Here is a 22,654-nt window from a genome sequence, read left to right on the forward strand (position 1 = left end):
TTTTATCAGAAAAGCTATAAAAGTTATTAGCTAACTGATCTTAAAAAATTGGTTACCCCAGAGAAAAGTAGGTGAACTCTCATTTTCCTTTTTCTGGTTTTTGCATGAGAATACCTTGCTTAGAAAAAGTAATGGCAGAGGCCACACACTTAGAACCCCCCCCCCAAACTTGTAACTTACTATTGATGAGGAGTGGGGATGTAATGATCAGTCTCTAGGTACAGACCCAGAAGTGAGCCTTCTCATTAGGACTGAATAAAGGAGCTCCCTATGGATTAGGATTAAGCAGTACTAGGTCTAAACATTCCGCTGAATGGCTAAGTAACAGGCCTGGGGATTGGGAAAATGGAGTTTGCAAACTACACATCTCCTAGGAAAATACTGCCACCTTATGTATATGTGATGCTATTTTATAAGTATTCATTTTCTTTTATTGCAACAAATAGTTCTTTTTCATAGTTGTACTACTTGGTTCTGCAAGTTTGCAAAACTTTTTAATAGAGTAAAATCAAGCCAACCGTCTTCTTTTTGGCAGTAGGAAGAATCAGGTTTTGAAGACATCATATTGGGTGTAGTTAGCTCCAGAAAATAGGAGATTATACTCATTTACCTATGATTTAGTTGTGAAAAACTTCCATTTATCAGAATATTTTGGAAAACTGTAGATTTTTAAAATTCTTTATTATAGTTTTTCTGGTGCCCTGGGATTATCTTGCCAAGCATCTGGGTTACTATGTGATAGGGAGAGTATAATGTACCTGCCTTATTGATCCAGCCACAGTCCTTGATTCTTAAATGTTTCTTTTAAGCTCAGTGTAGAATGACCACAGTAGGAACACAGACTAGTGCCTTGGAGAAAATATTAAGTGGTTACCTGAGAGTGTCATTTAGTGGGTTTCAGATATTGTCATGAGGCTGGGGTGCAGAGTTGAAGACTCACAACTTAGCCATGTGACCATGGCCTCTCTCTGTAAACTTCCTCATCAGGAAAAGGTGGGGCAGCACAGTAGCTTCTAAGGGATCTTGTAACACGTGGAGCTTTACCCTCGTTGCAAATGCTGGAGTTGTAATCCTATCAAGGCACTTGCAGTCTTCTACCCAGGAGGATCATCCCCATCAGTCGCTTAATGAAAGCTTTGCTTTGGCTCATGGAGGCATCCTTCTGTGACTGATAGCTGTTGTTTTGGGCCAGTGGCAAGGCAGCTCACACTAAGCAGCATGTAGCAGAGCAAACTAGTTGTTCCATGCCTGGACTGTAAGAAAGAGACCAGGAGCCACAATCCCCTTTTAGGACATGTCCCTAATGACTCTCTCTAGACTTCCTACTAGACCTCACCTATTAAGGGCATTATCATACCACCTTTAACACAAGGGAACTTTTTGGTTCAAACTTTTGCAAAAAGAATTTTCTGATTGGGTTAAAGAGAAAGAACACATTATTAGCTTACAACAGAAAGCTTGAAGATTCTTTAGAATAGTTTCTAATTTGAAATGTAAAGCCAAATATTCTTTAGCATTCAAATCTCCTTATTTTTATAGTGCTATAGTTAGTTTCTACCTTATTCCTTTGAGAATGGGACTCTAACTAAACCTGGAGCTAGACTGGCAACTAATTAAAAAACCCCAGCTATCTTCTTTTTTCTGCTTCTCTCTTCCTTCCAGTTACAGGAGGGTGGTCCAGCTGACTTTTTATGTGAGCGCTGGGCTCTGAACTCAGGTTTAAGTGCCCATGCAGCAAATGTTTTTATATACTATTCATCTCTCCAGCCCTGAGCTGTGAAGTTCTCCTGTAAGGTATTCTTACAAGTCTGTACTACACTGTCTTCCACATTATGTAGGAATGTTGTAGGATTAGGAGAAAATATTAAGACAGGTGAAGCCCATACCTTTAATCTCAGCAGATCTTTGTGAGTTTCAAGCCAGCCTGGTCTACATAGCAAGTTCCAGGACAACGAAGGCTATGTAGAGACTCTGTCTTAAAATAGAAAGAAAATAGACATTAATGTGACCTATTTATAAATTTAATCTTTGAGTAGATGCTCTTGAGATGTTTGAGCAGTTTTTTTATAGACCATATTTTATTGATAGCAAACCATGATTTTATTGTTATTTTTCTTTTTGAGATAGGGTCTCACTATGTAACCTAGACTAGCCTTGAACTTGTGATCCTTTTGACTCTTTATTCCTAGTTCTAGGAAACCATGATTTCAAAGAGAAAACTCTTGGTTTGTCTCAACTTTATGTATAGAGACTTTTTGTACATATTTGGTTGCTTGTATCTGATTCATCGTACTATACTCATGTTGTGTTTGTTTGAAAAACCTTTAGTCTACGCCAATAATTGTTATAAAAATTTACTTCTCAATTTTTGTTTCCTTGAGAATTACGGAAAATTTGAAAAGTACTTTCTTGTGAGAGCATCTTTGTTTATTTTGAATTAGTGCTTTTACTATATTTAAAAAGAGGTGGGTTCTATAGCTGGGTACAGTGGCAAGCTTATTTTGAGTTAATATAACATGTAGCCTTTTTGAATAGTTTTCATTTATTTATTTTCATTTCAAGCTGCATAGCTGAAACATTTGCTACTAATTTATTTCAATAGCTAAGATCATACCAGGAACCCTTGTAAACTAAAACTAACACCATACTTAAGTGTGGCTCTGCACATGCCCAGACTAGTGTATTTCCTGTGTGATGTGCATTACTGATTTTGATGACAGTGGTCTTTGAAATTATGAAAACTAGCATTTGGAAATGAAAAATAAAATATTGAAAGCCGATATAGTATAATTGGCTTTAGATTATACTATATCTATATAGTATAAATATAGTATAGATAATAGCAGATTAGTAGTTGTCTGTAAATCAAGATTGGTAGTTACATTGAGGCTGAAGAATGTTGGTGGTTTATAAAGCTGGCACTGACTTTTCTATGTCTTTTTATGTTTTCAAAGTACCAATACTTTGGTTCTGTGGTCCTTCATACTCTGTTTTAGTTTCTGTTCATTAACCTCGCCTCTGGTCTTTATTACTTTTCCCATTTACTGCCTTCAGGCTTGACCTGTTGTTCCCTTCCTGAGGAATTCATTAAGTCTGAATGTGCTCTGCAGTTGAGATGTAAACACAGACATGTAAGGTGCTCTCGAACCACCTTTGCTCTATCTCAGAGGTTCCGATAAGGTTTGGTTTTTTTTTTTTTCATTTGAGTTCAGGAATTTTTAAATTTCCCCCTTAATTTCTTCATTTACCCACAGAGTGCATTGTTCAGCCTCCATGAGTTTGTATAGCATCTGTAGTTTCTCTCTATCACTGTAAGAATAGGGTATAAAAGATTATTTTTTTTTTTTTTAGTTTGTTAAGACTTGATTTATGGCCTAAAAGATAGCATGTATATTTTAAATTTGCTTTATTAACGTGTCTGCTAGTAGTTGAGCTACCTTATAAATTCGTCTTTTTCTTATAACAAAAAATTAAAAATTCTGATGTATTCCTAGCATGTGAAAGTCAGTTTTCTGTTCAAGTGAGTTCCTTGTTTTAACTGTAGTTATTTAGACCATCTTACGATTTATTTACTTACACTATAGAGGATCAGTTTCAGGATTTTGAGCCTGCCAGACTATATCCCATGCTTTAAACTTAGTGTACAAAATGAAGCATTGGTCTTATAAGCACACTTCTTTTCATTTGTCTTTGAATGAATTAAATTTATTGATTGTAGCTCATTGTGTAGCATCTACTGCTTATTACAGTGAGTTTATATTTAGAATGGTTAACATGTAGGCATTTTTAATATGTTTTCATTTTTATTTCAACTAATAGTAATAGATATAAGATCTTTTAAATGGTTGGTTTTGAAATGTTTAGCAAAAATTTCTTTTAAAAGAGCTAAAGTTATGTTTAGTTTTGTGTGTGTGTGTGTGTGTGTGAGAGAGAGAGAGAGAGAGAGAGAGAGAGGAAGAGAGATAAAAATAAAGAATAATAATATTAGTTATAAGAGAAACTCAACATGGAAAGACTGAAATGAGAGACTGATATTTTTTCTAGTATCTTTTGCTTTACCCCTGCAGTGGTGAGCACACGGGTACCCATTGTGAGGCTAGTTTGTGAATGACTTGTGTGTTTTGGGAAGCGTACTAGGGTAAGAAAAAGGGCTGAGGGGCTCAGAGACCGGCACATGAAAGACACATATACTTATGTGTCTCTGTGTATGTATATATGTGCATATATGTGTGTGTGTGTGTGTGTGTGTGTGTGTGTATGTGTGTGTGTGTGTGTGTGAGAGAGAGAGAGAGAGAGAGAGAGAGAGAGCGCCAGAGCGCGCGAGGGAGCATGCATGAGAGCGGTGTATGTGGGTATGTGGCGTGCACATGGAATCTAGAGGCATTGGGTTCTCCAGGTGGTTGTGAGCCACCACATGTGGGTTCTGATTGCCAAATTCAAATCCTCTGTAAGAACAGCACACACTTTTAATTGCTGAGCTATTTCTAGCACCAGCATAGGTCTTGTATGTGTATATACATATGTATGTTTTTCCTCTCATTAGGCAAGAAGTTATGAAATGGAATGGATGGGGCTATAATGATTCCAAGTTCTTCTTCAATAAGAAGGGCCAGGTTGAGCTGACTGGGAAAAGGTAACTCTGCTTTTTAAGTTTATTTTATTCCTTCTTTTCTTCTTCCTATATTTTTTAAACATATGAAAAAGGGAATGATAGTATGATGGCCCCTCCCTAAGCATAAGTTACCAGCATTTTGCTATATTCCTTTATATCCTATATTTTAGATTCTGATGGCATCATGATGCCTATACTTTTATATTTTTAAAATTAAACCCTAATATAATCATTTATGTATTAATTAATATGATCACATAAACTAACAAAGCTTGTTAAAATATCTAATGTTTTAATCCATATTCTCATTGCCCCTGTTTTCTTACAAAAGACTTCTATAGATAGTTTTCTGAATCCGGATCCAAAGAGTCATCCAGCCACTGCTGGTCCTCCATGCTTTTGATTTATTGGAAGTGAATTTCTTTTTAAATCTGGCAATTTCCATCTGGGTTTGGGTTATAATGAAAGGTAACACCTTTAAGGTTGTTAGGACAGCATTAATTAAGAGCAGAGAGGATGTGGTAGTGCTCTTAAGAGACTTTATCTCGGATAGTGGTTCTCAACCTTCCTGATGCTGCGACCCTTTTGTACAGTTCTTCATGTGTGGTGACCCCAGCCATAAAATAATCTTTGTTGCTACTTCACAGCTGCAATTTTGCTATTGTTATGAATCATTATATGAATATCTGATGTGCAGCATGTCTGATAGATGATCCTTGTGAAAGGTTGGTTCTACTCTCAAAGGGGTTGCAACGCACAAGTTGAGAACCTCTGATCTAGGTCGTGATAGAAGTAGAGAATTTACCTGCTGATTTTAGAGACTGGAGGTTTGCACTGCTCCCTCTGTCACCAGCATGGGTTCCCTAAGGTTTCATTTCCTGTATCACTGAGTTCTGCTCTAAAGACATGAGAGAAAGGAAGAACAAAGGTGCATTCTGTCAGCTCATAAAGGTGGGCATGGGGAAGGTGGGTACTTGGCATATTCGCTTCAGGGGTAGGCACTTCTCCCCTCTCTCCAAAACCCATATAGGAATAAGTCCCCAAACATGGAAATAGGATCTGGTACTCTGTAATTAAATATGTAGTATGCAAGCAGTTTTGTTAGTAAAACTTTTAGGAACTGCTTGATTATTCCTAGAAGCAGAATCCAAACTTCACTTTTAGATAAAGATACCTCTCTCTAACATTCTTTATCTACTTTGTACCTTAGGTACCCTCTCAGTGGCTTGGCTTTACCAACTTTGAAAGACTGGATCCAGAAAACCCTTGGAGTAAATCTGGAGCATAAAACTACCTCTAAAGTAAGCAAACAGTAGTTGTAAATGTTCAACTGTGCTTTTTATGCCTGCTCAGCTGTCATCATGACTTGTTACATTGTTTGTTGCGCTATTGTGTGAAGCCTGTTATACCAGGCTGGTTTAGCTTAGTGTTTCTAGTGTTAGAGATCTAGATTTCAACCTCAGAATTGGCCAGATTTACCAGGCAGACTTAATTCTTTCTGTGCCTTGGTGATTCTAAATTGAGCTGAGTGTAAAAACTGTTCTGTTTCATACTGGGTGGCACTGAGTGCAAGCTAGTTCATTTTGTGAGAGCTGGTTTTACCAGAGTATGGTTTTACAGGAGGCTTATATTAAAATAATAGGCCGATTTTATTGTAAATATTATCTAGGATAAATATGTGCTAATTTAAGATAAAAATATACTTTAATATTATTCCATATAATTTTTAGTATTAGAACGGATACTTGAGGAATTACATTTATTAAAAATTTGAATAAGATAATTAATATTTTAATTAGTTTTATGGTGGTGTTAAAAACTTTTAAACTGACCTGCTGTCAGTGGCCCATGCCTGAAATCCCAACACTTGGATGGTAGAGGCAGGAAGATTATAAATTTGAAATTAGCTTGAGCTACATAATGAGGTCCTTACAGAAAAGAATAAAGCCAAAATCTTCAAAAAAAATCCTTAAACTTCATGCATATGAAACCAATGAAGTATTTGGCATTTCTTTATATTGTCATTATTCTTACTGTTATTTTGCAATGCATGGTAGTCATCAATCTCTCCAATTGTATATTCAGTCCATAAATATGGACTGTCTTATGTCATGTATTCAGTGTATTTGTTTCTAGGAGTTGGAGCAATGGCCTGGTAGTTGAGAGCACTTAATACTTTTGCAGAGAATCTGGGTTCAGTTCCCAGAGCCTACATGTTGGCTTACAACAGTTTCTAACTGCACTTCTGTTTTTAATAATTTAAAATGCCAGATAGCATATTTGTTAGAATTCTCTTGGTTATTTCCTTTTAATAACTATAAGATAAATTTTGTGAAGGCAAGATCACACCCTTCCATCACCCATTCCCATTAACTAATCACTGTTTCCACAGTGCCTAGAACAGTGCCTGGCTTTTTGAAGTAAAAGTAAATATTTATCTGAATGAATAAAGTACTTTAACAGACTAAGAAAGAATAGAAATATCAGACATTTGTTTGTATTTTCTTACATATTCTTTATCTCAAATTCTGTAGTAACTTTCTTTATATTCCAGTTTATATGTTTGACATGCTCTTAGGTGCTTTTCACAACAATTAGTTTACTTAATCTGATTTCCATATAGTGACAGTACACGTTTGATTGTTAATTTCATTAACATGTGAGGAAACTGAGGCTCATGGAAGTTGAATGACATGCACAGTGTGGTTTTAACTCGATGAAATTGAATACCATTTCTAATGAAGTCTCGTGTTTCTATTTGTGTATTTCATGCATGTGAGTGCTCTGTGTTCATGCGCACCAGGAGTCTGACCCCAGTACAAATGGTTGTGGGCAACCTAGTGCTGCTTGGAATTGAACTCAGGACCTCTGGAAAAGCGGTCAAGTTCTCTTACTGATGGGCCTCTCTCCAGCTCCAAGTCATGTACTTTTAAACTACCCAATAATAATAGTTTTATTACTTACCATGAAACTTTCTGTGCAATTTTAAAATGGCCATAGAACAGGAGATGATAAATTTTAGCCACAGGTGTAAGCTTTCTATATAAAACACACCTGATATCCTTAGTTAAAACTAGAGGTTTGAGACTTCCCTGTCTTCTCTATTGCAGGCTTCATTGTCAGTTACAAAGGGAGCCATAGAAACAAAGAGAAAGCATAGTCTCCCTGTTATACATATTAATTATGGGATATGATTAACCAAACAATTTATACTTTGCTACTGTTACCAAGTTGGACTTTATGACTTGATACTTTCCTATGTATTTAGCATATATTGAATGTTAAAAAAACTGCATCTTACAATCATTTTCCTAGCAGAGATGATCAAAATTTGTTACTTAGAAATAAGTCAAAGAAACCAATTTTATTTTTTAGGCATCCTTAAATCCTAGTGAAGTACCTCCTTCTGTTGTAAATGAAGATTTCCTTCAGGAACTTAAAGAAACTCGTATTTCCTACTCACAGGAAGCAGATGATCGAGTGTTCAGAGCTCACGGTAGGTTGCTCACACTGGGGCTGCTCACACATGTACTGGTTACACTAGTGTTCCTCACGCTGGGGCTGCTCATGTTGGCTTTCTGACATTATTTAGAAGCTTCCTGTAAGTTAAATTGTTTTGCATTTTTCTTTTTAACCACAAAACAGGTCATTGTCTTCATGAGATATTTTTGCTCAGGGAAGGGATGTTGGAGCGGATTCCTGATATAGTTGTTTGGCCAAGTAAGTTGTTTTAACTCTTTATATCATTTTAATATAGTTTGTTTTCAAACACATTATCAGTTCTCGGGAAGTTTATTTAATTTTAATATGAATTTCTTACTGGTACTGAAACCTAGTTTTCCTTTGAATAAGAACAAGCTTTGAAAGAATGTTGTAGTTTGCAGCAATGCATTTTGAGGCGTTGTGGCAATCTAGCTGTTCCAAGATGTGGAGATAGTTCTGTTTCTTTTTGTAGTTTGGAGTTCCACACATATGCATACTACTTGCATAGACACCTATGAAATTGATTGAAGTTGTCTTTAAATTTGTTAAATTTGCATCTTAATTATACTATATGGAACTTTGTTGATCTGAGATGAGGCAAGTGCCCTTCAGGCAGGGCTTTTTACCACTGTGAACGTCATATAGTGTGGATGTCTTTTGTTTCCAGGCATTCCTGTAACCCATATTTCTACTGGTGTGTGTGCGTGTAAAACCCCAAATTTCCATTAGCAAAATTAACTTCGGGGGCTAGTGAGGTGGCTCAGCAGGTAATGGTGATTGCCTTATAAACATGACAACCTGAGTTTAATCCCCTGAATTTTGGCCCTGGAACCTACATAAAGGTGGAAGGAGAGAACCAGCTTCACAGAATTGTCCTGTACATGTCCTCCACACGTGCTCCCCGTCATGCACGCCTGAGATGAGGTGGTGCTGTTTCTGACAGCACAGTCAAGGAAGACTCTTAAATAAGTTACATTCATAGAAGACATTTTGCCTTAAAAATTTTCCCTTTTTCAAGGCAGAGTTTCTCTCTGTATTCCTGGCTGTCCTGGATCTCACTCTGTAGACCAGGTTATAGAGGTCTGCCTGCCTCTACCCCTAAGTGCTGGGGTCAAAGGTGTGTACCATCATTCCCGGTTTTAATTTATTTTTTTTCCAACAGATATCTCTGATCTCTGGAATTTCTTTAGTTATTCTTTTTCTCTCTGTCTCTCTTTCTCTCTGTCCCCTCTTCTTTCTTCCCCCTACCCAGTATATGGTATGGTGCATAATTGTGAATGTATATGTATGTACCTGTGCACATGTGTGCAGAAGCCAGGGCAGAACCATTGGGTATCTTTCTGTTTCTCTTTTACTGCCATGTGAGAAGATTTCTCACTGGACTAGAAACTTACCATTTCTGCTAGGCTAACTGATTACTGAGCTCTCAGGATCTACCTACCTATGTCTCCCATGTGCCCAGTGCTGGAATTACAGGCACATACATCCATGCCTGGTTTCTTATTTAGGTAGTGGAGAATTTATCTTCGGTTCTTATGCTTTCAAAGCAAGTGCTCTTATTTATGAAGCCATTCTTAACCATCATATATTGTCTTTTAAACTACTGATAGTGACAGCCTAAACATCGAGTTTGATTAAAAATTGAAGTGGACCTGCAGATTCATGGTAGAATATGTGGTTTAGCATATTCACGACTTTGAGTTTCCTGTCCCACAAAGGACCTATTATACAAAGGCTGAGTATTTCTAGCTCTATGCAAACTGAAATAGTTAAGTATAACGTTTGTAAAATAAGACCTTTACTTACACAAGTATGTATCAGTTTGTGTTTCTCCTAACTCCCTCCTTTCTTGTCCAGGACCTTAGCAGTTAATATATAATTTTTAGTTTCCTTGCCTCTAAACTTTGTCTTCCGTGTGATCGATGTTCTGTGAGACTGATCTTAAGAAATCCTTGCCACATAGCTCCCTCCTTAAAACCTCACTCGTGCCCCACTGCCAAGGATGCTACAGTAGTACCATCTCATGGGCACTCAGTCACCCACGGCAGTTTTTGTTATTTAGATAGCTTTAGTTGTAGACAGAGGGAAGGAGTTCATGTGCTACTCTGTGTAGGAATAAAGAAGCAGTAGTGCTAACACTAGTGAGTGAAGTATGGGAAATATGCTGTTTATATAGTCTATATCGTTTTTGATTTCAACAGGAAATAAAGCATCCTTCCGGTACAGTTACATGGTTGACAGTACCTACCTAACCAAATGAGCAAAGTTAGATTACCAGAACTGAGACACGTCTTTGGCTATACCATGCTGAGAAAGGCATGGCTTTACTACTGTGGGGTGCCTACCAACTGTTTAGTCCCTGTTTGATCTTGGGGAAACGTACAGACTCAGAGATTTGTTTGAAATAACTACCTAAAGTTTCTCAGAAGTGTCATTGTCTTGAAAGTCACCGATAGTCACTATTTAGAGGGGACTACCAAGACGTAACAGCTAGAACCAGTGTGATTCCAGGCTTGACCCTGATCCGAAAAGGAATTTGTGGGATGTTGGACGAAGGGCTGTAGATTGCTTTTGTCAATGTAAATTGATTGGTTTTGATAATTAAACCTTCCTTGTAAGAGATGTTAATGTTTGAGAATGTGTCATTTAATACAACCATTTAACATGTTATGAGTAAATAAGGAAGAAGTTTGGATGCTCAAGCTTTATTGACACTTAGTTTGTAAGAATATGCAAATTTTATTTATATGCCTATAGTTAATACATTTTTCTTTTCCACAGTGTGTCATGATGATGTAGTTAAGATTGTGAATCTAGCGTGCAAATATAACCTTTGTATCATACCAATTGGTGGTACGTATTGTGCTTTTCATTTTTAATATGATTAAATTTGTTCTATTTAAAATATTTTCACTTTTAATTGTATTCCATTGAAAACAAACATTGTGATTATAATGTGGTTATTGTAAAACATGGGCTGTTGTGATTGATGTCTTATATGTAGGTCTGCCTAAAGGGCTTGATCTGTTTTGTTTACTTTTAATTCATGTTTTTTCTTTTATGGATCATAGTTGAAGATGTGCTTTAATGTTAAATAAGAAAATGTTTGTTTAGTATTTTTTTAGCCTATATGTCTGTGGGGATCATTTTATTTTTCTGAGACAAAGTGTAAATGTACCCGTTGTCTTTGGAGCACCAGAGTGATCCTGGATTGCTGTAAAATGAAAAGTTCACCAGATAGTTAGTCAGTGCCTCCGACCACAGGGAGCTAGCATTACTTTCTATCTTAAACTGGTCTTTGAGTTTGTTGTTGTAGTTGTAGACTGCAGGACTTTAATAAATAAGCCAAGGGAAGCTACCTTCATTCACTGTGCTGTCATTGGTGAGTGGAGATCAGACCTCCGCATACCGAGGAGCCCCAGATTCCCTCTCCAGCTGATACTTCCTTTTAGTTAGTGAACAAAGGCAGCACAGTGCCACTTAACTATGAATTCTTCTTTTATTGAAAATGATGTTATAAGCAAGTGGTTGTTAATAGCCACAAGTGCTATATTTGCGACTGACAATCTTGCTTGGTAAAATTAAACTGATGTGTAAAGATTACGTCTTGTAGAAGTTGAATTCCAGAGAATTTTTTTCCCCACATAGACTGTATGGAAATAGCAACTAAAATTTTATTTTAATATGAGGTGATACAGATATAATTAAAAACTTAAAATATTGTATTCATTGTTAAAAAACATCCTTTGTCAAATTATCTTAAGAGGAAATGGGAGTATATTGTTTAAATACATCTGCACATTATTCATCCTATTTTACCATCACTTTTCACCAAAGAATATGGAAATTAGCTTTTAAATATCATGATCTGGCATTTAGCTTTTTATTTTAATTTATTAAAGCTTTTTGAGTAAGACAGTTACTTTAACAGAAAGACGATTATGTATTATGGTAGTAAGGAGCTGATTGTACTTCTAGTTGTTCAGGACTTGTCTTTTTTTCTTTTAAGCTACCTCTCCTCGGTGATCATTAGCTTAGATCTTTGCTAATTATGTTTTTGGAGTTCTACAAATTGCTAGGGCTTTCCATGAGTGAGTCGTGTCCAGGGATGGAGCCATAGCCCATTGCTTTCAGTTCCATAGTAGTCTGTTTTTGGCATTCAGCATGAAATAAAGGTGAGTTTGTTTACAGTGTGTTCGCTTTTGCAAAGTAGAGATAGGTGTCAGTGCTAGCAGGCCGTTTGTGTTCTGTATAGTAGGGATTTGTTCCAGAAATGTCACAGAAGCAAAATATTTAAACATAAAGTTTTGTTTCCTGTTTTGACAGGAGGAACAAGTGTGTCATATGGCTTGATGTGTCCTGCAGATGAGACAAGAACAATAATTTCTTTGGATACTTCACAGATGGTATATGATATTCTAAGATATATTGGGGTTGTTGTCTGTTTAAGACATCGTTTTCTTAATACTGTATTTTAGCTTCATGTTTGGTAATCAGAAGCTAAGTTCCTTTGTTCTAAGGTACAGATCTTGGTACTGTACTGCCAAATTAGTGTGTAAGTTGATCATTTGAGAAAAATGATTTTGAAGCTTGAGACAGTGGATAAGTTGATGTCTGTTATTATAAAGAAACGCTTACTAGTTATGAGTAATTTGAGTGATGCATACCTACTTGGCTCCTGCTTTTGCACATTTGCTGGTGGTGAGTGGGAGAGCTGATTTTTATAAGGTCCAAAAGATGTGCAGTGGTAAGGCTTTAATCAGGGTTGCATTTTACCTTCATACATCAGTAGTAATCCCGAGTAGCAACTTTGTGTGAACTTTCTCATTTGAATCTTCTTTGAATAGCAAGGTAGAGGCAGCAGTAGGCCTGTGCCCAGAGTGAACACTTACTAATGTCTTGTTACATTTGTTTTCTTTCATTTTCTAGGACTTTTAAAAACAAATTTTGATGTGCTACCTTGCATCTGTTTTGTTTTTCTTTAAAAAAAGGTTTTTTCTATGTAACTACTATATTTTATCACTCTTGTCAAGTCAAAATAATTTTTTTACACTAATTTATATAGCCCACACCTAATTTTAAAGGTATCTTTATGATAGTTGATTAGCTCTCACGGGACTCTAGGAAGGGTCTTGTTAACTATGGTTGTTTCTCTTTAGATGTCATTTTATCTGAAAGTGTACTTTCCCTTTTCCCAGCATTACCGATTTTGAAGAAACTAGGCTGTTTATAGTATGAAATGACAAACTCTAATTTTATCTACTGCTCTTCCTTGATATCATTTAACTTTTCTTATAGGTCCTGTATATAGTCTAGTTAGACTTTTCCCTCCTTTACTCCTGTGTTCCTACTTTCCCTCCTTCCTTTCCTCCCTCTCCATAGAAAGCTTATCTTATAGAGAAATGGCAATGTGTTCTTTAAAATACATTCTATTTTATTTAAAAATAAACACATAATTGGACTGCTTTGGGATATTTTGATACATGTTTACTTTGGGTAATGGTCAGATCAGCAGTTAGCACATCTCTGACTTAGTTGCATGCTTTTTAATGTCATACACTGTTGGGAGAGGAAGTGACTAAACTTGATAGTAGCTGACTCATGGTTGTACTCCTCATCAGCTCCCTTATTCTGGAGTCTAAGAAATGACAGTTCCTTCAAGATAGTTTAAGAATAACCTATTCTGGAGTAGGATTCTGGGTAGGTGCAGATGTTCTTGAACTCCTGATCCTCTAGTCTAACTCTGGAAATACAGTTGTTCACCACCATCCTGACTCAGTTCCTTTTTTGCAACATGAGGCAGGAATAATGTCTTTTATTTTTTCTCAGATTTTTTTTTAAGTGCAGAGATGCTGTGTATTATATTTAAATATCTTAGCAGGTTTTTTTTTCTGCCCCATCTTCTGATTCTTAGATATGATTGTTAACAGCAGTCCAAATAGATGTTTTCTATATACTGTTTTTATGTGGGCTATCCTATTTATTCCTTTAGTAACCCTGTTAGTATATGTCAATACTGTCTACATTTTACAATTAGGGACTCACTAAGACTAAATAGTTACTTGCCTAAGCTAAATAGTCGCACTTAGTTTTATGTCTGCACAAAGATGGAGTGTGTGTTTCTGTTCCAGTGCCTGCATAATGTATTGCTCTTGTTGCAACATCACAGAATAAGGATGGGGTCTACGTTCCTTACTCCCTGATTACTGCCATTTCACTAAAGTTTTGAATTTGGCAGTTAGGTATTTCCTAAGAAAATGTTAATGGCTCGTAGGAATGAGACCTCTCTTCTTTTGTAACAGAACCGGATTCTCTGGGTTGATGAGAACAATCTGACAGCTCATGTAGAGGCTGGGCTAACAGGACAAGAGTTGGAAAGACAGGTATGTTATCTCTTCAACTAGCTGTATTCTCCGTCTGAAAGAAGTACCTTTCACAAGACTGGCCACTCAGTGAATCTGCTCAGATTTTGTATGTTGAGCTAGAACTGAGAATACAGTAGTGAATGAAACTCTATCCCCTGCCCTCAGGGGACTTATATTGGGATAGAAGATTGGAGAAATAGACAGTGAGTGATTCAGGGTAAGGAAGATCAAGTATGTGTCATCAAATGGGGACAGGTAGGAAGGACTTGGATAATTATGTGTCATAGAGACTTGACATTTAAAAAGAGACTTAGAAAAGAATGAATAAGAACAAATTATGTATGAAATTGCCATAATGAAATACATTTACTTGGTATAATAACTTCAAAAACTGATAAAGTAAAATGAGACTCAAGGATGAGTCAGAGTTAACAGAAGAGAGGTCAGGTGAAGAGGCCAACCCTGAAGAGGAAGTGTGTGCAGGAGCACTAAGGGTAGCCATTGCTTTTGGGACCCTTAATCTTTCTGCTCTTTCTCAGTATTTGAATGAATTTTAAAATTTTCTGTTTATGGGTTTTGAGCAGGTAATTATTAAAATGAATTGATTCATGGGGGCTAAAGAAATGGCTCAGAGTTTAAGAGCACTGACTGCCATTCCAGAGGATCTGGGTTCAGTTCCTAGCACCTACATGGCAGCTCACAACCCTTGGCAATTCCAGTGGATATTGGATCCATCACCCTTTTCTGGCCTCTGTGGACATTGCATGTATGTATGTGGTGCACAGACATACATGCAGACAAAAACAAAAAAATAAATGAGTCCTTCCAGAAATTAAAAATTGTTTTTTTAAACTTTCCCAAATATGGTCAGGATGATTGTAACCTAGCTTTTATAAACAAAAATTAGGAATTGGGATTTGGTGACACATTAATCGCTTCGTTCAAATTAGATTATAGTTTATCCCTGAACCTTTACTAAGACACAGGAAATGTGTGGTGGTTAATTTTATTTTAATTGTCTTTCCCTTATTTTGAAATGATTAAATTTTGTCTACTTGTGACCAATTCTTGAAAAATTTATTGCATTTTAAAAGATTTTTGAAGTATTAAAAGTTCTACTTATGAGTAGTTTTTAGTGAAATTATATTTGAAAAAGGTGAACAGCTAGCAAATTCTAATGCCTGCCAGGCAGCTTATCTCCATGGGGTGAAAAGTAATTAACTTACTTTAAAGTCGAGCAGATTTGTTAGTTTTTATCAGAGATCTTCAAACAAGTAAAGGCTTTATATAGTGAATATAAAAGATTTATTAATTATTGCAGTTTCTAATGAACTTTGATGATATTCAATGAAAAACATCTAGAATGCCCTGGCTTAGTCCTCCGCTAGCTGTTTTTCATTGAATATCATCAAAGAGCATATCCCCTTAAAATTTAAATGACATTTCTCTCTAGTAGGTTTCTGAGGTTTTACCTGCTAGTTTGTCTCACTGTGACACAGACTCTCCTGTGCTTGCAGCCATCCCCATCAGATCCTCCTCGTTAAACTCCTCCTGTGTCCTTTATACCTCAGCGGAGACAACCAGCTTACAGTGTCCTGTTTATTCCTCAGAGAAGGTTTAGAATGGCATAAACACACAAGTTGAATAGCAGATTTTAATTTCTTTAACTTGTAAATTACATTGGTCTTTAATATGCTTAAACATTAAGGTGCATCACTAACATACCAGTTTCAGATTTTGGGGTTTCCTTAAGGATTTATTAAATCTCTGGTGATTTATTTATCTAATAGTCTGGTGATATGTGTGCTTAAGTTTTTTCTTCCCAGAGGTAACATCATTAATAATCTCATAGTAGCTTGTTTTGTTCTTGTTTCAAGTAGCTACTAGCCCTTCTTTTTAACTTTAAATATAGATCCTACTTATAGATCTTCATCTATGAAATGGTGATAATATTACCTCTCAAAGTTTTTGCTAGAGTAGAGTATATAAATAACGTAACACATTTAGAACTTCATTCCATTAATTTCTATCAAACATGTTTACTTCATTCAGGTACCTTGAACTCTGTTCCTTTTATGGCTGAAGATTTCCAAACTTGTCCTCGGTGCAGAGTTTTGCCCTTAAGTGTAGACGACCATAGCCAGTTCCTGGCTGTTCTTTCTCCTTGGTTGTATAATAGGAATCACAAATCCAGCAGTGTAAAAGCTGAAGTTTCAGTGATGAAGTTTGTAGTCATCTCTCAGATATTGCTTATTTTGTAGCCCCCACCCCGGGTCTTCATTACTCCTTTATAAGACTTTATACTTAAATCGCAGGCCCAACGGCCAGAAACCATTATTCCAGTAAACTTTCCCTTTCCAACATGGCTGCTAAATTTATGGGAGAATCAACATCACATAGTATCTTTAACTATCACAGAATATGGATAAATGATAATAACAAATAACAAATCTATGTCATATTCAATCATACTATGGATTATTTTTATATATGGTTTATTTTCTAACTCTGATACCACATTGTACTATATATGGCTAGACCCCTATCTTTTCAAATTAGAGGAGAATTTTAACTCTGTAGTTTCATAAACTTAAATGTCTATTAAAATTCAGAAATAGCCGGGCGGTAGTGGTGCACGCCTTTAATCCCAGCACTCAGGAGGCAGAGGCAGGCGGATCTCTGTGAATTCGAGGCCAGCCTGGTCTTCAAAGTGAGTTCCAGGACAGGCTCCAAAGCTACAGAGAAACCCTGTCTCCAAAAACCAAAACAAAACAAAATTTAGGAATAGTGTCATAACAGTCTGGCCACCTTTACTTACTCTATCTATCTATCTATCTATCTATCTATCTATCTATCTATCTATCTATCTATCTATCTATCTATCCATTCATTGTGCTGGCTATTTTTATGTCAATTTGTCATAGCCTAGAGTCATTGGAGAGATGAGATCCTCAATTGAGAAAATAACCTCCATAAGCTCAGGCTGTAGGCAAACCTGCAGGTCATTTTCTTATTTAGTGATTGATGGGGAAGGGCTAGTTCATTGTGTGTGGGTTAACCCTGGGCTGCTGGTCCTGGGTTCTATAAGAAAGCAGGCTGAGCAAGCCATGGAGAGCAAGCCAGTAAGCTTTTTGAATTATGAGCCATATATTTTTGTTTTATTTCTTTAATAGTTTCAGTGAGGTATAGGCGTCATAGAATAAATTGCTGTCATCTAAAGTGTACTGTGTGACACAGAATTCCCTGACTCATCACCACCATCAGGTGACAGAACAAACCCCTGCTTTGTTGCTAACATGTGTTAGGGGTTCATGAATACTTTTCTTCTAATTTAATAAAACTGAGAAAATAATGTCAATATAGGTTGTTTGAAGATGGAGCTGTAAGGAAGTCTAATATATTGGTAATTTTCATTTTAACCCTGCTTATTTGTGATAGCTTGCTAACCTCTTAAATATATTGAATATGTAAAGAAAAAAGTGACAAGTGATGTTCTTTCAATTCTGTCTTCCTAGAAGCAAAATTTAAAAAATATAGTTTGCATTGCTTGCATGTGAAGCCTAATTTATATTTAAGCTAGTGGGCTTACACATTTTGGTTATAACTTTCCATCCATACTTACACTTTGATACATGGGCACAAACATCGCTGATGTACTCTACATCTCTGCATGACTTAGTTGAGAAATAAAGCAGTTACTGTACTGGATGACTATCAAATGGTCAACACAGATTGATGGGCTTGAGTGCCGGCGCAGTGAGTATGCAGATGGTGGTGTCTGTACCGTTTGACAGGAGATGGCTGAGACCTTAAAATGATTTCAGTGGAATGACTTTGGTGTTGCTGCAGTAAAGAGCATCCATTGAACCTCAGGTGCTGTACAGATGGGGAAGCCAAGCTAATACAGAAAAATGAGGAACAAGTGACTATTTAATGTACAGGAATGCTTGGTCCACATCACAAGTAAATGATGGCATTGCATTTGGGAAGCCTAGCCAGATGGCTGTACATTAAAACACACGACTCCTTGAGAGAATTAAGTACAGGCAATTAGCTTAGATTTTCTGGAGGCCTGCTGCATATTATATTAGGGTAGGGGAGAAAGAAAGATGAAGTGCTTTATTTATTGAAAGTGTTAGGTGAAGTTGGCAGTTACTTAAGTATAATCTGGTCTCCATAAGTATTTAAAGTGTCTCTTCAAGGGTGTGGGACACAAGGAAGGGTCAGCTGGCTTTAAAAACAAAATAGTGTGAAGAGTAGTGGTTTTTGGTCCATACTTTTCCCATTTTATGAAGGTTTTTCATTAGGCAAAAAGAAAAAGATTGTCTTTTCAGGTTTAATGTGTCAAAAATAATATTAGAAACAGATTGGAGGAGTAAATGTGTTGAGTACTGTGTGAAATGGAACCATTTTTGCTCTAAAATTTTACATTTTTTGCTTTTCAGCTTAAAGAAAGTGGTTATTGTACAGGTCATGAGCCGGACTCCCTGGAATTCAGCACTGTGGGAGGATGGATAGCCACTCGAGCATCAGGCATGAAGAAGAATATCTATGGCAATATTGAGGACCTGGTAAATTTATTTCTAGTTACTGTCTAATGATTGGTATTTAGAAAAATCAGATAAAGTATTTAAAACTTTTAAAAATTAAGGATTGGGCCAGTCATGGTGGTTTATCCCTTAATCCCCAGCATTCGGGAGACAGAGGCAGGTGCGAGTTCAAGGCCAGCCTGATCTATAAAGTGAGTTCTAGGACAGCCAGGGCTCTGTTATACAGAGGAACTTTATCTTGAAATGGCTAAATAAACAAATAAATATTAAGGATTGAGTGGTAAATCTCATTAAAATATACTTCTTTTGGTTATAGTAATACTGATTGTGCATAGTAGAAGCAGTTAAAAGATACAGTGATGTCATATTTAAGGATGTCCTTTTTAAAGTGACCAATATTTAAGATTTATACTCGTTTCAAAGTATCTAAATATGCAAATAAATATTTTCCAAGTCCATCCAGAGTTTGATCGTCATCTTTTTTTTTTAAGGTGATACGTTGTTATTCTTGATTTAGAAGATTTTACATTTACTTTTCTGAAGGAATTCTTTTTTCTGTGTACAGTTGAAAAATCTCATTGAAATGGTTCTATTGAGTAGTCATAGAGGTTCTCTTATTTTATGTGTGCAAGGTTTCTGGGAGCCTGACAGTGTTATAACTATGGGTACCTTATTAAATTTGGGGGTACCATTTGTTACATTTGTAGCTTTTCTGGGGGCAAGTTGGTTTACTTTTCTCAGCTCAGTGTTCTTTTCTGTAAAATACAATAACCATATTAGAATTATATTGCAGCTTAAAGACATAAAATGAAATTTTCACAAGTCTCATGTCCATAAGTGTAAGTTTTTTTCTTTAAATCTTCAATATTTTGATAATATTTATTTTACTTAAAATTTTCCTACATGGTCTTGCTATTTAGTCCAGGCTGTCCTAGAACTTGTAATTTTCTCATTTCCATTTCTGTTCCTGGGGTTACAGAAAGACAACACTATGCTGGGTGGTTGATGGTACTTTAGAAAAGCCTGTGAGGCTGTTGAATTAAAGTAATACTGATAACATTGTTATTTATTTATTTATTTATTTATTTTTTAAACCTAAGGTCTCAGGGTTTTTATGAATACTTCTGTTGATGGGAGTATCAGGTTCATCTCATGGGAGACAATGCTTGTTATTCTGTAAAAATTAAAACTAAATCCAGTTGTAGAGAAAAATAGCTCTGGGTTGCCATTAGATTATTAAGAGCTTTATAAGCCAATGCTTGATAGACCATTAAAGTGTGTAAATTAGTTTAAATTTTTTTCTAAAGATTTTTAAGGGGGAAAAGATTCTGCAATTAACACACTTACTACCTAAGTTGTTATAGAGCATATTTTATTTTGAAATTTCTTTGTAACATATTGTATCCTTTGAAACTCATAATTTGCATTGCTTGTACGAAAACTCTAGTAAGGCCAGTATTTTAGTCTTTGTGGCTACAGTAGAACTCATTAAAAATTTTAAAGTGTTAATTCTTTTTTAGACTTAAAATTATGGTAAGTCATGATACTAGTATCTTGTTTAACTGTTGGAAAAATGTTGAAAATTACTATATTTATCTTTAGTGTACAAATCACTAAAAGATGTGAGAATTCTGAAGGGCATCACAGCTTATCACTTAGTTTACTATTTAATGTGTGGTGTTTTATTGCAAATGTAAATATATGTGTTGCAAGTACAGACACAGATTTAACAGATGCCTGGAGTTTACACTGTGTATTGTATTAAACAGGTAGTTCATATGAAAATGGTAACCCCTAGAGGTGTAATAGAGAAAAGCTCCCAAGGACCTCGTATGTCAACAGGCCCTGATATCCATCACTTCATCATGGGATCTGAAGGTTGGTGTAACTGTAAAGTTGTTAGGAAAATATGTAGGTTTATGACTTCATATTGGGAAAGTCTGTGTACTGTGATATCAGGTCTTTGAAAGAAAGGTATGCTTTAGATTTTTAAAGAATAATAAAATTTTATGGTTTACTAATTTTTAATTCATATTTCATAAAACTTTTTTTTTGTTTGTTTGTTTAAGACAGGGTTTCTCTTTGTAACCCTGGCTGTCCTGGAACTCACTCTGTAGACCAGGCTAGCCTTGAACTCAGATCACCTGCCTCTGCCTCCTACCCAGAGTGCTAGGATTAAAGGGATTAAAGGTGTGCGCTCCCCTGCCCGGCTCACTCATAAAGCTTTTATAATGAGAACATTATACTAAACTTCCTTCTATACTGTACTCTTTTATAGTTCTAAAGAGAGTGTGGTCCTTTTGTTCTTAGTTTTTTCAAAATTTTTAGTAAATCTTAGGAAACAGTGGTTAGGGCTTAACATTCAGCTCTGTATGTTACAGTTTAGTCTTGTCCCAGTTACCAGGTGAGAGGAATGATGAAACATTCTCTTTTTGTCTTGTTTTTCTTGTAATCGTGTCTTTTGTTACTCGGTGTTGGATATTTTTTTAAAAAAGGAAGTTTAAATTCCATTTATTCATGTATCTTTTAAACTTCAGTTTGTCATTTAAGTTTTTATTTTGCAAGCAGTATCTGTTGCTTGCTTGTTTACTGTTGGATAACTTGGAATGCCATTCTTCAGATCCTTTAAAATATGTGGTTCCTTCTGGTTTGCAGGCTTTTGAGTAAACACATTGGTAAATGGTGTCCGTGAAGTAGACTTGTACCTGTTTTTCAGATTTTGGATGGGAGAGGGACAGCCCTTAAATTCAGAGAAATATAATAAATTTAAGCAGGAAAGTGTTTCTAAATTAGCCTAAGAGTTCATTGTTTACTTACAAAAATAGAGTTTGGAAACATTTAGCTATATTTAAGTCTGTTGTGCGCCAGGAGGAAGTAGACAACAGGATGGGTTCCAGGGACTTTAATAAGTCACCACACAAGCAGAGTCACTGATGTCAGGGCTACAGGACAAGGACTCAGAGCCTTGCTTCTCCTGGCAGTCCCTAGCAGGGGCAGGAGCGGGATTTATGAGCACAACAGCAGAAACATCTGCTGCCATGTCACAGTTACAGTTTTCACAAGGCCCAAGTCAGAGAACAGGGACTTTCCCTATGTATCTCACCATTGTCAACCAACACAGAGTGCAATCTCTTTAGCCAATCAGACTCATTTTTTCTGTCTGTTTTTAGGAACAGCCATAATATTTTAGATAAGGTGCATAACAGACTATTTTAGTTGACTAATGAGGTTGGTCAGCTCTTGGAAAGTTCCCAACTCCACTAAAATTTGGGAACCTGAACTTTATTTTACCCTACAGGTAAACTGGAGTCTGGAGTCAAAATGGCTGTGCTTAGGACAAGGTGCTTTTGCCTGCTTCCTTCAAAAGAACAATTATAATTAAGGTATTCAGGCACAAGTTCTGATCTTTGATCAGGCAGCAAAGAAGGAACAAGTAACTGTTTCTTAATGACATGGTAGAGGTCATTCAAGTATGATGATAGGTTGGCTATTTATGATGGTGGTGGTGTTAGCTCTGTGTGTGTGTTATAGGTTGTAGGTAGGTGGGTGTGGGTATGTTTTTGTGTGAATACTCCCCTTGCTGTGTGTATTTGTATACATTTCCTTGCTTTTCCAGCACTGTTCTTGATTCTTACCATCTTATC

The 22,654-nt window shown here is 36.2% G+C and overlaps 1 protein-coding gene across 2 annotated transcripts in view; it reads left to right on the forward strand.

Moving 5' to 3' along the window:
- The window catches only part of Agps (alkylglycerone phosphate synthase), a 94,061-nt gene that overhangs the window by 14,596 nt on the left and 56,811 nt on the right, over window positions 1-22,654 (forward strand). For both annotated transcript variants that reach the window (XM_085680936.2, XM_087900068.1), the window contains exons 2-10: window positions 4,544-4,633; window positions 5,823-5,913; window positions 7,988-8,108; window positions 8,258-8,332; window positions 10,877-10,948; window positions 12,422-12,501; window positions 14,398-14,478; window positions 18,906-19,031; window positions 20,780-20,888. In XM_085680936.2, coding sequence (XP_085537062.2) covers window positions 4,544-4,633; window positions 5,823-5,913; window positions 7,988-8,108; window positions 8,258-8,332; window positions 10,877-10,948; window positions 12,422-12,501; window positions 14,398-14,478; window positions 18,906-19,031; window positions 20,780-20,888 — 845 coding nt within the window. The remainder of the gene's footprint in view (window positions 1-4,543; window positions 4,634-5,822; window positions 5,914-7,987; window positions 8,109-8,257; window positions 8,333-10,876; window positions 10,949-12,421; window positions 12,502-14,397; window positions 14,479-18,905; window positions 19,032-20,779; window positions 20,889-22,654) is intronic.

The sequence above is a fragment of the Myodes glareolus genome, chromosome 21, assembly GCF_982192425.1.
Source record: "Myodes glareolus chromosome 21, mMyoGla1.1, whole genome shotgun sequence".
Classification (NCBI taxonomy): domain Eukaryota; kingdom Metazoa; phylum Chordata; class Mammalia; order Rodentia; family Cricetidae; genus Myodes; species Myodes glareolus.